Source organism: Daktulosphaira vitifoliae, unplaced genomic scaffold, assembly GCF_025091365.1.
Source record: "Daktulosphaira vitifoliae isolate Bord-2020 unplaced genomic scaffold, ASM2509136v1 Scaffold_3, whole genome shotgun sequence".
NCBI classification, from domain to species: Eukaryota; Metazoa; Arthropoda; class Insecta; order Hemiptera; family Phylloxeridae; genus Daktulosphaira; species Daktulosphaira vitifoliae.
The window spans coordinates 7,684,437-7,697,080 of NW_026099574.1; the positions used below are offsets into that span (position 1 = coordinate 7,684,437).

General features: G+C 28.5%; 1 protein-coding gene across 13 annotated transcripts in view; it reads right to left on the bottom strand.

Moving 5' to 3' along the window:
- The window catches only part of LOC126901406 (protein unc-13 homolog A), a 114,438-nt gene that overhangs the window by 16,427 nt on the left and 85,367 nt on the right, over positions 1-12,644 (bottom strand). The window contains exons 1-2 of one of the 13 annotated variants that reach the window (XM_050677818.1): positions 11,097-11,993; positions 7,427-10,498 (exon numbers count right to left, since the gene is read on the bottom strand). The exons of 11 other annotated variants lie outside the window; for them this stretch is intronic. In XM_050677818.1, coding sequence (XP_050533775.1) covers positions 7,427-10,390 — 2,964 coding nt within the window. In that variant the 5' untranslated portion in view covers positions 10,391-10,498; positions 11,097-11,993. Of the gene's footprint in view, positions 1-7,426; positions 10,499-11,096; positions 11,994-12,644 lie in introns of those variants that run through there. One more of the 13 variants, XM_050677817.1, reaches the window with a different exon arrangement.

Genomic DNA, 12,644 nt, shown 5'->3' on the forward strand with positions numbered 1-12,644 from the left:
ATTATCGCAATTTCTTTAGTATTCTTATCTGGTAGCAAACGATTACGAAAAAATGAGAATAATAAAAAATAACTCGAAGGTTTAAAAATCTCCCTGTTGTTAAAAAAACAGTTAAAATAAATAACATTTTTCTGTTACATAAAAATTGAGATGGTGAGATAAATTTCAGCAGTACAAAAACTCATTTTGTTTTTTAGTTTTCTTTTGTTGGATACATGCTTGTATTTTTATACATATGAATATATATTTGCATATTTTTTTAGAGTCCTTATAGATTTATAATTGAACACTTTCTGTTAATTTATTTTAAAAAAATGTAATTTAGCATACTTAAAAAATGTTTAAATTTTGTATTCATTCCATGAATTATACAATAAAGTTTTTTATTTAAAAAAAGTGATTAAAATTTCTATTATCTATTGGATATCAAATAAGAAATTACCATTAAAAAATACATCTTATTTATTAAAAAGATACTATATATCATACACTAACATAACAAAGACGCAAATAATACATGAGGAATTTATTGACATTTGACGTTTGAATTTTTTTATTATATGAAAGTCAAACAATGGTAATTTATTAGAAAGCTTTTACCTGGACTTAACAAAACTTTTAACGTACTATAAAAAAAATGTATATTGCCAACTGACAGCAGGAAAACCTATTTGAAATAAAATTACTATAAAAATGGAGAGCTATCTTATTTACTCATTACTATTATATACAATATGAAACTGTAGTTTACATAAAACCAACAACTCATATGATTTCATAATTCTATTTAAACTCAAACAAAAATAAAATGACTTCCCAATAAATAGCACCAAAAATTTAGCATAAATTTTCTACATTTAAAAAGTGTATTTAAATTATGTAATTCAGTATTTTTTTTTATATATTTTCCCTTAGAAATAAAATTTATAGCCAAATGATTGATATATATATATATATATTCCATATTATAACTCAATGTATTGGTAAATTGTAATTTGAATTAAATGATGGAGAAATTTAATACGATAAGATAGAGGCCCAGTAAAAGATAACAGGAAACAGTGTTACTAGGCAATATAGTTTTTATAACAACAACTACAGTGAATGGAAATTCACCTTAAATAATGTAATTATAAAATGTATTGAGAATCAAATTTTGTTTATACCAGCCAATCGATCTTGTAATGTCATTTATCAAAATGTCATCTTTATTTATGTTCAATCAAAACTAAATAATTGATTTACTGTCAAATCAGTGCCTTAGCAGTGCAAAAGACAATAAAAGGAAATTATATAGAAAAATTATTACTTGTACTTTTTAATTACTTAAATTGAATGGTTCTATGTTTTGCTACCTCTACGCGCTCCGTAGCTAGAATTTTCATAAAAATTAAAACTTTACAAACAAAAGGTATTTCAATGATAACTTTAAAAAAATGACAAACAATAATTAATTTGTCACAGAATAATGCTTTGTTATATTTTTTAATTGGGGTTTATTTAATTAGTACAGTTTATTTACGTGTACATTTATAAGATAACCCTTTCTGTCTCTTTTAAACATACTACTGAATAATGTTTAATGAATAATGAATGATTGTCCAATATTTAATGAGGTTGTAGTGGATTAATACAGAAATAAGAATTAAAAATTGATGTAACTTAATTTTATCCGATAAACATGTTTAAGGAGGGTATACTTGGCAGCACATAATAAAATGTATCATCATTATAACACTAGAAAAACGATTTTTAAAGAAAATGCAGTTTTTTAAAACTGCTATTGTGCCAAACTAAAAAAAATAATTTTTGGATAGACCCCAAGTTTTACACAAATAAAGCGAAATCAATCTTAAATAAAACATCGCATTGCTTAATTACTTTCAATTACAGTTTAAATTTACAAGTGTACGATCCGTAACAAAAATTGTAAAGTTATACTATAAAAACTATTACCTATATAATTAAAATACAATACATAGTTTAATTACATTACACTTTTTTGACTATATATATTTTTTAAGTAAATTTATAAGTATTCTGATGATGAATATAATATGAATAAAAAATCAATAAAAAATTGTCGAATTACTATTAAAAGATATGATAAAGAATTTTAAAAAATGTTTGAAACATAAACTATTATAAAAATTTCAATATAAATGTTATTTTCGCAATAAAGCAGATTTTTTTATCATTATGATGAATATGGGCAACATTTATGACTTATGAATGCTAGTGAATGAGTTTGATTAAAAACATACAAACTACGGTTAGACAGAACTCGTTAGTGGTTTATGTATCAAAAATGGTTAAAAATGTATAAAACAGTGTAGCGAATAAACACAGAATGTTTGTAACGAGGTAATAGGATAGAGGTAAATCTTGTAGGTTAAAAAATAAGAAGCATGTGTACAAGATCGTTTATGTTAATTGAAAGAAATTATTATTACCTACTAGGTATGTACTTATGTTTATATGCAATAAATTATTTCACACGAGTGAGTGAGAGGGTGTTGGGCGAAAACAAAAGCTCCAAGTAGTCGTCTCACCGTTCTACTACCGCAGTCGCGGCAACATTAACCTTATTGTTGCTATCGATCGTGTAAATACCGTCGAATTGTTGGCGGGTCATTATAATAAATTGTACCGAAACATACGTACGTATCCTTTAGATGCACACGCTAAGCTTATAAGTGCTATTCCAACAAGTCGTTGATAATGACTTATGGGTAATTAGTAGAAACAAATTTAGAAGTCAAAGTTATTGGTTGCTTTTTAGAAAAATAAAGAACAATATTACGGCAGAACTTATTCATTTCGGTAAAATAAAAATTTAAAAATCCTATCATTAGAAATTAAGTCATATTTTTTTAAAGTATTTTTTATTGCACAGCTTATACTTTATTAAAATAAAGTTTAATTTAATTATTCTTACATTTTAAAGATAAAAAAATGTATGAAATTGTTTTATTATATTTTCATTTATATAATTAACGAATAATACTAAGGTTAGTGTTAAATCTATCTGAGATGAATAATAAATGTACAATGGCTCTAACCATGAATAAATAATTCTCAACGCTAACTAGGGTAGAAATTATAATCAAATCTGAACGCATGAAGTTGGCAAAATACAAAATTATTAACAGGGAATATCCTGTAAAGCATACTTGCTTTAAGTACATGTTAAGTTATGTAAATCCATGCATGGAAGCTAAATAAATATTTGTCGCTTTTTTGTTAAAAAAAAATCCATAAAAAACTGTGATGTATGGATTATTTTACTTTTTGTGGTACAGGATTATTTGCGATCCTTTCCCCATTGTTAATATATGTATAATTAGTAACTATCAATACCTAATTTTTAGCTTATGTAATTTAAAGTCGTTTTCTAAAAAAAAAAGTTATAATAATAAATTCCTGATACTTTCATAGAATATTAATTTCCAGGAATTTTACAGAAATTGGAGTTAGTGTTGACATAATAAAACTATAAGAAATATACGAATTGTAAAAACTAGAATTATCTTTTTCAAAATTATTTCCAAATAAGGCATCATCCTATTTCTCTCAGTTTTATTGTGAAAAATTCCATTCTTCTTTAACTGTTAATTAATTTCATTTTTGGTTATATTTGGACATATTAAACTCATTATGTGTAATGTAGTCAAAATCGAATAGGTTGGTAAATTAAAAACAGACATTTCGGAACATAAATCGATGTAAAATTAAAGCTATAATAATTATTTTTGTGCCAGTGTAGTTAGTTAAGCAGGTCTTTGATTTTTATTACAGTCTTTGTTGTTGTCGATTAATGAACCATAACATTAGGGTTTATTGGTGAAGCACGTAACTTTTACTTGCAACACAAGTCTTACTAAAATAATAAAAAATGGTGAACAGTTCTTATTAATTGTTGAACTTATTTAACTATTTAATTAATGCTTAAGAGTAAGAAACTCAAATAAATAATTGTTTTAAGTATATGGTCCTTGAGTATTATAATTCATTCGTTACTTAATGTTTCTTTTGTGAAAATATTTCTTTTTAAAGTTTATCAACTTATTGACTATAATGCTGTATTGATTAGTTAAGTTTGTTCTTTTAAGCTTGTGGATTACCAATTAACTATAGCAAAAATATAATACGCGCGACAATTTTATTGAAAATTATAATTTTTAAGTAACATTAAAACTATGCATTTATTATCTATCGTGTTAAATTATTTATAGTTTTTTAAACATGTTATATTAAAGAATAATATTATCTTACTTTTCTTTAGTAGGTAGATTTTACATGTTATTTTTATAGAATAGTCGTTAAATTTACTGCCTCAACTATACGAAAAATAGTGATGAAATATTTTTAATACGCCAGAGGCAGTTATAAAAATTACATAATGTAATAAATAGTTTATCACATTAAGAAAATGTTCTTAAAAACATAAAAGCATAGCGAAATTAAAAAATTTATCAACTATATTAATAATAATATAGATTTAATTTATGTTCTCCGTTTTATTATTGTTTTCATTAAATAAAAAACATATTTAAGGTCAGCAAAAAGTAAGCATTACTAAGAGTAGCAAAATTTAAACGACATTTGTTAGGAGAAAATAACATTTTCCTTAAACCTAGTTTTTCAATAAATTAAAAATTTTATGAACATGGGACCTTAATCCTCAAAATTTTAAATATGCTCGAAGTTAAATTACAATTATATTATCCTTAAACATACAGTTCTGTAAATACTATTACGTCTTTAACTATTGTTGTATTTGTTAACATTTTACATAACCTGTTTAAGACGGAGCAACATTTTTTTTTGTTATTACATTCTTTGATATCAACGGCATTTAGCCAAAATTTTTTTTTTACAAAAGTATTACTCTTTAAGTGAATCTATGAAAATTATGAATGACAATAAATGAATCTATTGTGAAAATTAGTATATACCAAAATAGATTAATTATAAAATTAGTATAGTATATTGAATTTAGTATATACCAACAAATGGCATTACCACTATGGATTCTTGCAGACATTTTAAATAAAATTATATTAAAGAATATNAACTATTGTTACAATTATTTTAACAAGTCAGTATATTATAAAGATTGAATTTAGTATATACCAACAAATGGCATTACCACTATGGATTCTTGCAGACATTTTAAATAAAATTATATTAAAGAATATTTAAAACTAATATGATGATGAAAAACTTTTTGAATAACAAAATTACAGTGAAATACTATCATTGAAGGTATATTTAAAAGTTTTCTTCATGACAGTGTGTCAAATGCTCATATGCTATTAATATTTTATAAGCTATTTGAGTACCGAGAAATCGATGGTGTTGTCATTTTTTTTAAATCGTATAACTTTTGCTGTAATTATTGTTTTGAATTGTAGAAAAAGTGATTGCGTTTAAAACAGACAGCTTTTATTAACTGCTATTGTTAAAGAATAATATTAGATAAAATTTAAGCTGAACTCATACATGCAAATATGCATTAAATAGTTCTTTTTTTAGAAAGTTGAAAATTACTCGAAGAAAACATAAAATGAGAATAATACTAGTGATAACTTGTGATTACTAAAGTTGCGCGTCAAACACTGCTGTGTTACCGACTGGGCCACACCGTCCCTCTATTAATAATAAATCAGTTATATTATGTTATGTTTATATTATGTACACTATAAGAAATAATCCGAGAATTCCAAGACATCAGTACGATATTTTCAATAAGCACGTTATTTTACGTATAATTAGGGTAATTTTGGCTAAAATATCAAATATAAAATTTTTATCGCGCCTTATCCAAATTTCTCTTATATATAGTATGTTAGAAACTTTCAATACATGTATGTGAAATTACGGACATGTTTTTAAAGAGTGTTAGTGGTACATTAAATACATATTTATTGTGCTCAATAATCAAACATACATGATACTATATAAAGTTTATCATAATGCTTCAAAAAGTACCCTTTTTTTAGTTATTGCAACAAAATAAATGAATTATGCACTAATTAGTGTTTTTAATATTTTCAGGGATTTTAAAGCACAATAAAAATAATAAAACCTTTAATGACTACTTTTTTTTTATTTCAAACATAGTACGAGGTATGTAAACAAAATAATTAAGATTAAGCAACAGAAATATTATTTAGCATATTTAACATACCAATTATAAACAATCAATCATTCTGCCTGTTTACATTTTGGTTTAGTGTAACATGTTAATAATGACACTTTCATCTTTAGAAGTGAATATTTATTAGAAATCTGTCTAACTATGTTAGTTCGTAAAACGTGTACGTGCCAAATTTGTGAAATACATTAAACTCATATTTTGTATTATTACATTTTAAAAAATTATGTTTTTTTTATACTCCAGCCTAACAATCGCATACTTTTAGGATGTAAGCTAAGAGATCCAAAAGAGATACTATTTTTCGATTATGTGTCCTAAGTTACATAAATTATGATATTGTATAAGAATATATACAAATATTCATTTAAAAACTCTTGTAGTAATTATATTTTTAATGATATATATAATTTAGGCATTTAGAATTTACCATCAACAATTTACTATTTAAACAATGACCAAAAGTTGCATGCATGCTGTATTATTTTTTATCTCACTAGGTATGATGGATTTAAAAGGTTTTACTATTATACAGTATGCCTAATTAGTTATACATTAATTTTCTTTTATAAATTAAGCTATAGAACGTGCTAAAATAAAATTATAAATTCAAGTCGAGTGAATTTAGTTGATTACATAAAAATACACATGAAACTATTATTGCATAAACATTGCGCCGTGTTAAAAATCTTGAAATATAAAACAATTGTAATAGTTTTACACATTAAGAGTACATTATTATACTACGGTAGTATATTATTTAACATTTTTTTGATGCGTGCTTAAAACTTCTTTATTACGTCTTTATTTACAACTGATTGCTAATCTGATTGAGTCAAACTAATCCAGTTAATATGACACACAGATGCCTTACAATATCGGAATATTGTATTTTTTATTCAACACAGCATTGAAAAGTTAAAAGTAAAAGATCTATGTAAACTAATTTTAAATAATTTAATTGTTTATAATTTTACAGATATTACATCTGTATTGTTTGAATAATTGGTAAAGTGTTATAATAATTATTTCCTTACAAAGATATAAAATGTGTAAAAATAACATATTTAACGTTATTTCAAATATTTCAAATATTCTTTTATTTTATATTACATATGTAGAATGAATTCATTAAAACTAATTAATAATTTCAAAAAATAACTTGTTTAATATAAGTAAAAGAAAAATGTATAATTTTTAAAATAACAGGTATAATTAATAAAAAAACAAATTACTAATTAATAGTTTATAAAATTTAAGATTTACCTCAATTAAAGGAGTAGGTGGGGGGCCAATATCCTGATTAATTTCTTCAGGTTTCTTTTCTTTGAATGCTTTAACAATTTTCCATTTACTACCACCGTCTTCTTTGTCTACCAAATCATTCTTATCAAATTTAAATCTGGGCAAGGATGGCGTACCAGGGCTTTCGTCTTCCTCAACAGCCATATGATCGTCGGCTGTTTCCGGTTCTAGATTTTGATATTCATTTAATACGTCTTTTTTTCCTGCTACATTATCGGGTACTTTCATTTTTTTAAATTTTATAGGTCCAGTCTCTTGTTGTTTTACCTCTTCAATTTTTTCATGAGGTAGTTCATCTTGTTCAAAAGATTCAAAAGCATCTTCATTTGAAGTTTCATCCACTGATTGATTTCTAATGTCTTCGATAGCTTTTGACATTTTTTCCTTAAAATCTGCTTTTGATCCTAGAACTGCTGATTCAGGTCGTGATGACTGTGAAGGTAAGATTGATGGCCCAAATACACGTTCAAAGTGAGTCTTTTTTTCTAATTCTTCGAGTTGTTTTAATTCATAGCAATACCATTCGTCATCACTATCTATACTTTCCTCTGTACTTTGTCTTCTCGACGAAATCCTTGATGTACTTCTCCAAGAATGATTACTTCGGCTATCATCTTCAGTATCCGCAGAGCCTTTTCCTGCCCACGGTACTTCGAGACTAGCCTGACGAGAATTCATTTTAAAATGTCTTATACTACTTGGTGGTTGAACAGTTTCCTCGTTAGGTTTTACGTTTGATTCATCTACTGATTTATTACGTATTTCTATTGGAGCCGATGAATCATTCTCTGAAACACCATTTGTGAGTTTACAATGTTCTCTATATTTACTTAATGCTCTCGATACGGCAAACTCTTTTGTTGGGCCATTAAACAATTCAGCGGGCAATTGAATATCATTTACTTGTTCTTGTTGTGGTTCTTCTACTACTAATATACTTGGTCCCGGCAACGATGGGGGTTCTAATATTATTGTATGGTTATGATGTGATGATCTCATTGGAGCTTGAGACCATTCATTTTCTGCAAATTCTGGATCAGAAATTGAATAGGAACTTTGAAACCGATTTGATTTTGTTGTTTTATGTATTAAACCAGAAACAGTAGATACAATTGATTTCTTCTTTTTTCGAATATTGTTTTTGTATCCAACCCAACTTCGTTGTTTTAAAGTGTCAGCTTCACTGTGCATCGATTCTGCATCTTGTTCTTGCTCTAAACCACCCGGTAATGAGTGAGAACGGTGCCTTTGTGGCAAATGAACATCAGGAAACCAATTGCTAACTGAACTACTAACTGAGCTCATGGCTGATTTTATAATGTTACGTTTATTTTTTTTTGTTTTTTCTTCTCGAGCAGTTCTATCATTTTCACATCGTATTTGATAATTTGGAGTATTCACGTACCTATAACGGGATGGAGAACTTTCAGATCTATTGTTATCTCTAGTGTAATACGTAGAGTTGTTACTACTACTTGGATAATAGCTTAAAGCATCTGTTATTCCAGGATATGACCGATCAATAGGTTTTTGCAATGGGTCTTTGTGTGACATCACGTCTAACAAATCAGGTACATTTGACATAGATAACTGAGTTGGAGGCGTCTGGTAAGGTCTATATGCATGACCTGCAGTGGAGTAAACACCAGTTGATTTATCATAATATGCATAATCAGTACCAAATGTTGTATTTACACAAGTCACAACCGTGAGACTAGATGGTCCTGCTAGTGAAATCTGATAAGATTGATTAAAAGCTCGTTTGCCAGGCGAACATGGTGATTTTTCTAAACTGGACATCAAACCACCACTCATTGATGATAGTCCGGAATCGGACTTGTTAGTTGTAACAATAGCACTGGATCTATATTGATGTAGTGTATCTAAGTCACTTGAAGTATTATTGTATGGAATTGAAGTACTCAAATCTTTTATAGAACTATGTAGTAACGAATTTATATCCTTAGTTGAGTTATGAAATTGATTTAATGAACTCAGATCTCTTGTTGAATTATGAAACTGACGTAGAGAATGTAAATCTTTATTAGAATTATGAAATTGATGTAAACTAAGCGATAAAGCTGACGTAAGTGACTTTGGGAATACTGGATCCTCAGGTGCAGGTGGTGGTGGACTGCTACATGGTGATTGAGGTTGATAAATTTCATTGTTATATGTACATTGTACGTCATCCATAAAAAGTGACGAAGACTGGAAATCGGTAGGTTGGTCACATTTGGGTATTGTAGGAAGCGATCTAATAGATGGAGATGTGTATTGAAACGTACTACTTTGAATATTACTTAGGGATGCTGCGACTGGTTTATCAAGGGGATAATAGTCTAATGCAGCGGCTGCTCTTTCTGTTTCGTCGTTCCAGCTATCTAATTGTGCTTCAGCATATAATTGTCGCATATTCCGCTCCATCTGTTCGATATTTTCAAATAATTCTTTCGCTGAATCTGAAGAATCTAATTTATCAGGATCATCTTCTAAAAGCTGGTCATTATATGCCTTGTAACTATCGCAGTTTATTTCGGACGGTTGTTTAGTACCATTACTGCTACTACCCTCTGATTCCTCCCAAATCATACTTAATGCTGGACGATCTGTGATATTAGAATCAGCATAAGTCTGAGATCTAGGCTCTGAGCATATATCGATCATTTGACTAATAAAAGTCTGTTGGTCTTGAACAATCATTTCTAATTTTTCAATTCGTTCCCACATTTTAACATACTCATCGGATAACATATCCAGCGCTCTCCAAGCATACATAACTTCGTTTTCGAGTATATTTACTCGAGGTGTCATTTTTTCAATGAACTCGTTAAGTGCCTCTTCTACAGCCTGTTTTTCACTGCTACCAGTGGCGGAGGCGGCTGGTCGACCACCGCCACTATTTCGATTTTGTTCTGGTTCCATATTAGCAATTTAGCTATAAACGGTACACAGCAAAATAATAACGAGCTGTTGTTAACGGCTCATTCATCTTTCGATATGTGATCATAAAACAATCATAAAATATCAGTTCTAAAAATAAAAAAAAAATTGGATTAATTAATGTATTACTCATTTGATAGAGACGTTCTTAGTGCATTTATGTTAACTGTTAAAACAAAAAGAGTTATTTTTTATTCTAATCTTTTTAATCTATAAAATAAAGGTTGTTAAAAATGTTTATTTTTCTCTTCACTAAACAATATGTAACTTTAAATTAAAAGTATCTTGGGTTATCCACGCGTTCCAACTATTACAAAATAATTCTTTCTAAATAATAATCGAGGACTAGGACGGATTTTGCGGAACGATAATGATAAATTACTATCATAAGCTATCTCAATTCTTCAGACACCGAAGTTTTTTTTTCTTAGTAAATTGTTTCATACGTAACATTAACTAGTAGATGTATAGCCCAATAGTAAATCCCGTAAGTCAGCCCATTTAACTTTAACAAGAATTTATACTTCGCACCGATAAAATGAACTTCAGATAGGTGTAATTTAAAAGGAAATGTGGTACCGATAATTTACGTGACTTAAACGTTTTTGGGTATCATTTACGTGTAAAACGATTTCGCTTTGAATGCACAAAGAACGTCACAAAAATGCAATACTCTCTTTCAACTTACCTTTAATTCGAAGTATCATTGTCTTAGTAACCGATGTCATCAACTTCGGTACAGCGTATTTTTGAGTACCGAAGGAGTGGTTGATGGTATCGTTATATTATTGAAAAAACGTACAAAACACACGTAACACAGTCAGAATTTGCGTTGTCAGGCTTTTGTCAAAATAAAGAATTTAATAACAATAATATCAGAGTACGATGTGGTATTCACATTCATTTCGCGAATGCCACTCAAATGTATTACTAAAATTAATAAATTATTACTATCATAAATAGTTTTGTTTTTATAAAGTTCGTATTGGCCGAAAATTCGATTGGCTGATTTTCTAATTTAACACTTTAACGTTGATTTTGTATTATTTATTCAATAATTCTGTTTTGAAGTTCAATTTTCTGATAATGTGCCTTATCTCTACGACGCTGTCAATTTTTCGGATGCAGACTCACACAAACATGCCATTTAAATTTGACATCTTATTGTTATAACGACGTACAAGAATTCAATTAACTTTTTTAATTTGCAGTTATTTGTAATTGTCAATATTATATTTGAATTCATTGTTGCTATGATTAATAATATTATCGTCGTAATTTTTATAATTATACTAGTATTTTATATTATTAAATAATTTTGGGTAACTTCAAATAGTTCTAATAATTTAAAAGTTAATTTTTTTCACACACGCAAACTGACACAATAAAAAAATTAACATCTATAAAGAAAACTGCTAAAAAAAAAAATCAATTTTGTATTATATATATTTTTTATTTATGATAGTTAGGTCTCGCGAAGTTATTACGAAGTTTAAAAATTCGTCATCGGTTGGTAATAATCCAATGTTGGTTGGCGGGCGGGTCGCGCACACACACGTCCGCTGACGATCCGGCACTGGTGGCGTGGTCGGCGCATATTATCGGGAGCGGTGGCGGTTTTCCCGGTTTCGCGCGAGCAAAGCGCGCCCCGGTGGTGGTGGTGACGGGGCGCGGCGATAGACAGCGAACAGGCAAAGCATTCCGCCGTGCTCGTGGAACACATCCTCCTATCATAGTACTATCGGCGGGTAGGTATAGCTCGCCGTTGCGTCTGCGGGGACGTGCCCTGCGCACCCCTCGTCATCACTATTGATTTGTCCAAAGACCTTCCGCGTGTTTGTCGACCGGCACGTCGGTAGTTCAAGAACGCTGGAGTACCTCATATAGTGCGATGGTTCAACAATGATCATCATGATAAATAGATATTTATAGTAACAACAAAATTTAGAAAATTGACAATTTCATATTGTATCACATTTTGTAAGACTTTCATGATATCGATTCATTTTTAAATAAGTCATCGATAGATTTAAAAAAAAACTGTTGGGTTGTGTTGGATTATTCGAGAACTTTTGAAAATACATAATATACCGATCAAAGTAAAGCGTGTTTCAAGGCTTATAAGAGACGACTTAATGATTATTTGTGTGAAACGAACATCTCGTATTATGTTTTTTATTTGTAGTTCATTAAAAAAAATTTATATTTATTTATAACTATGTCCAAAGGGGGTCAC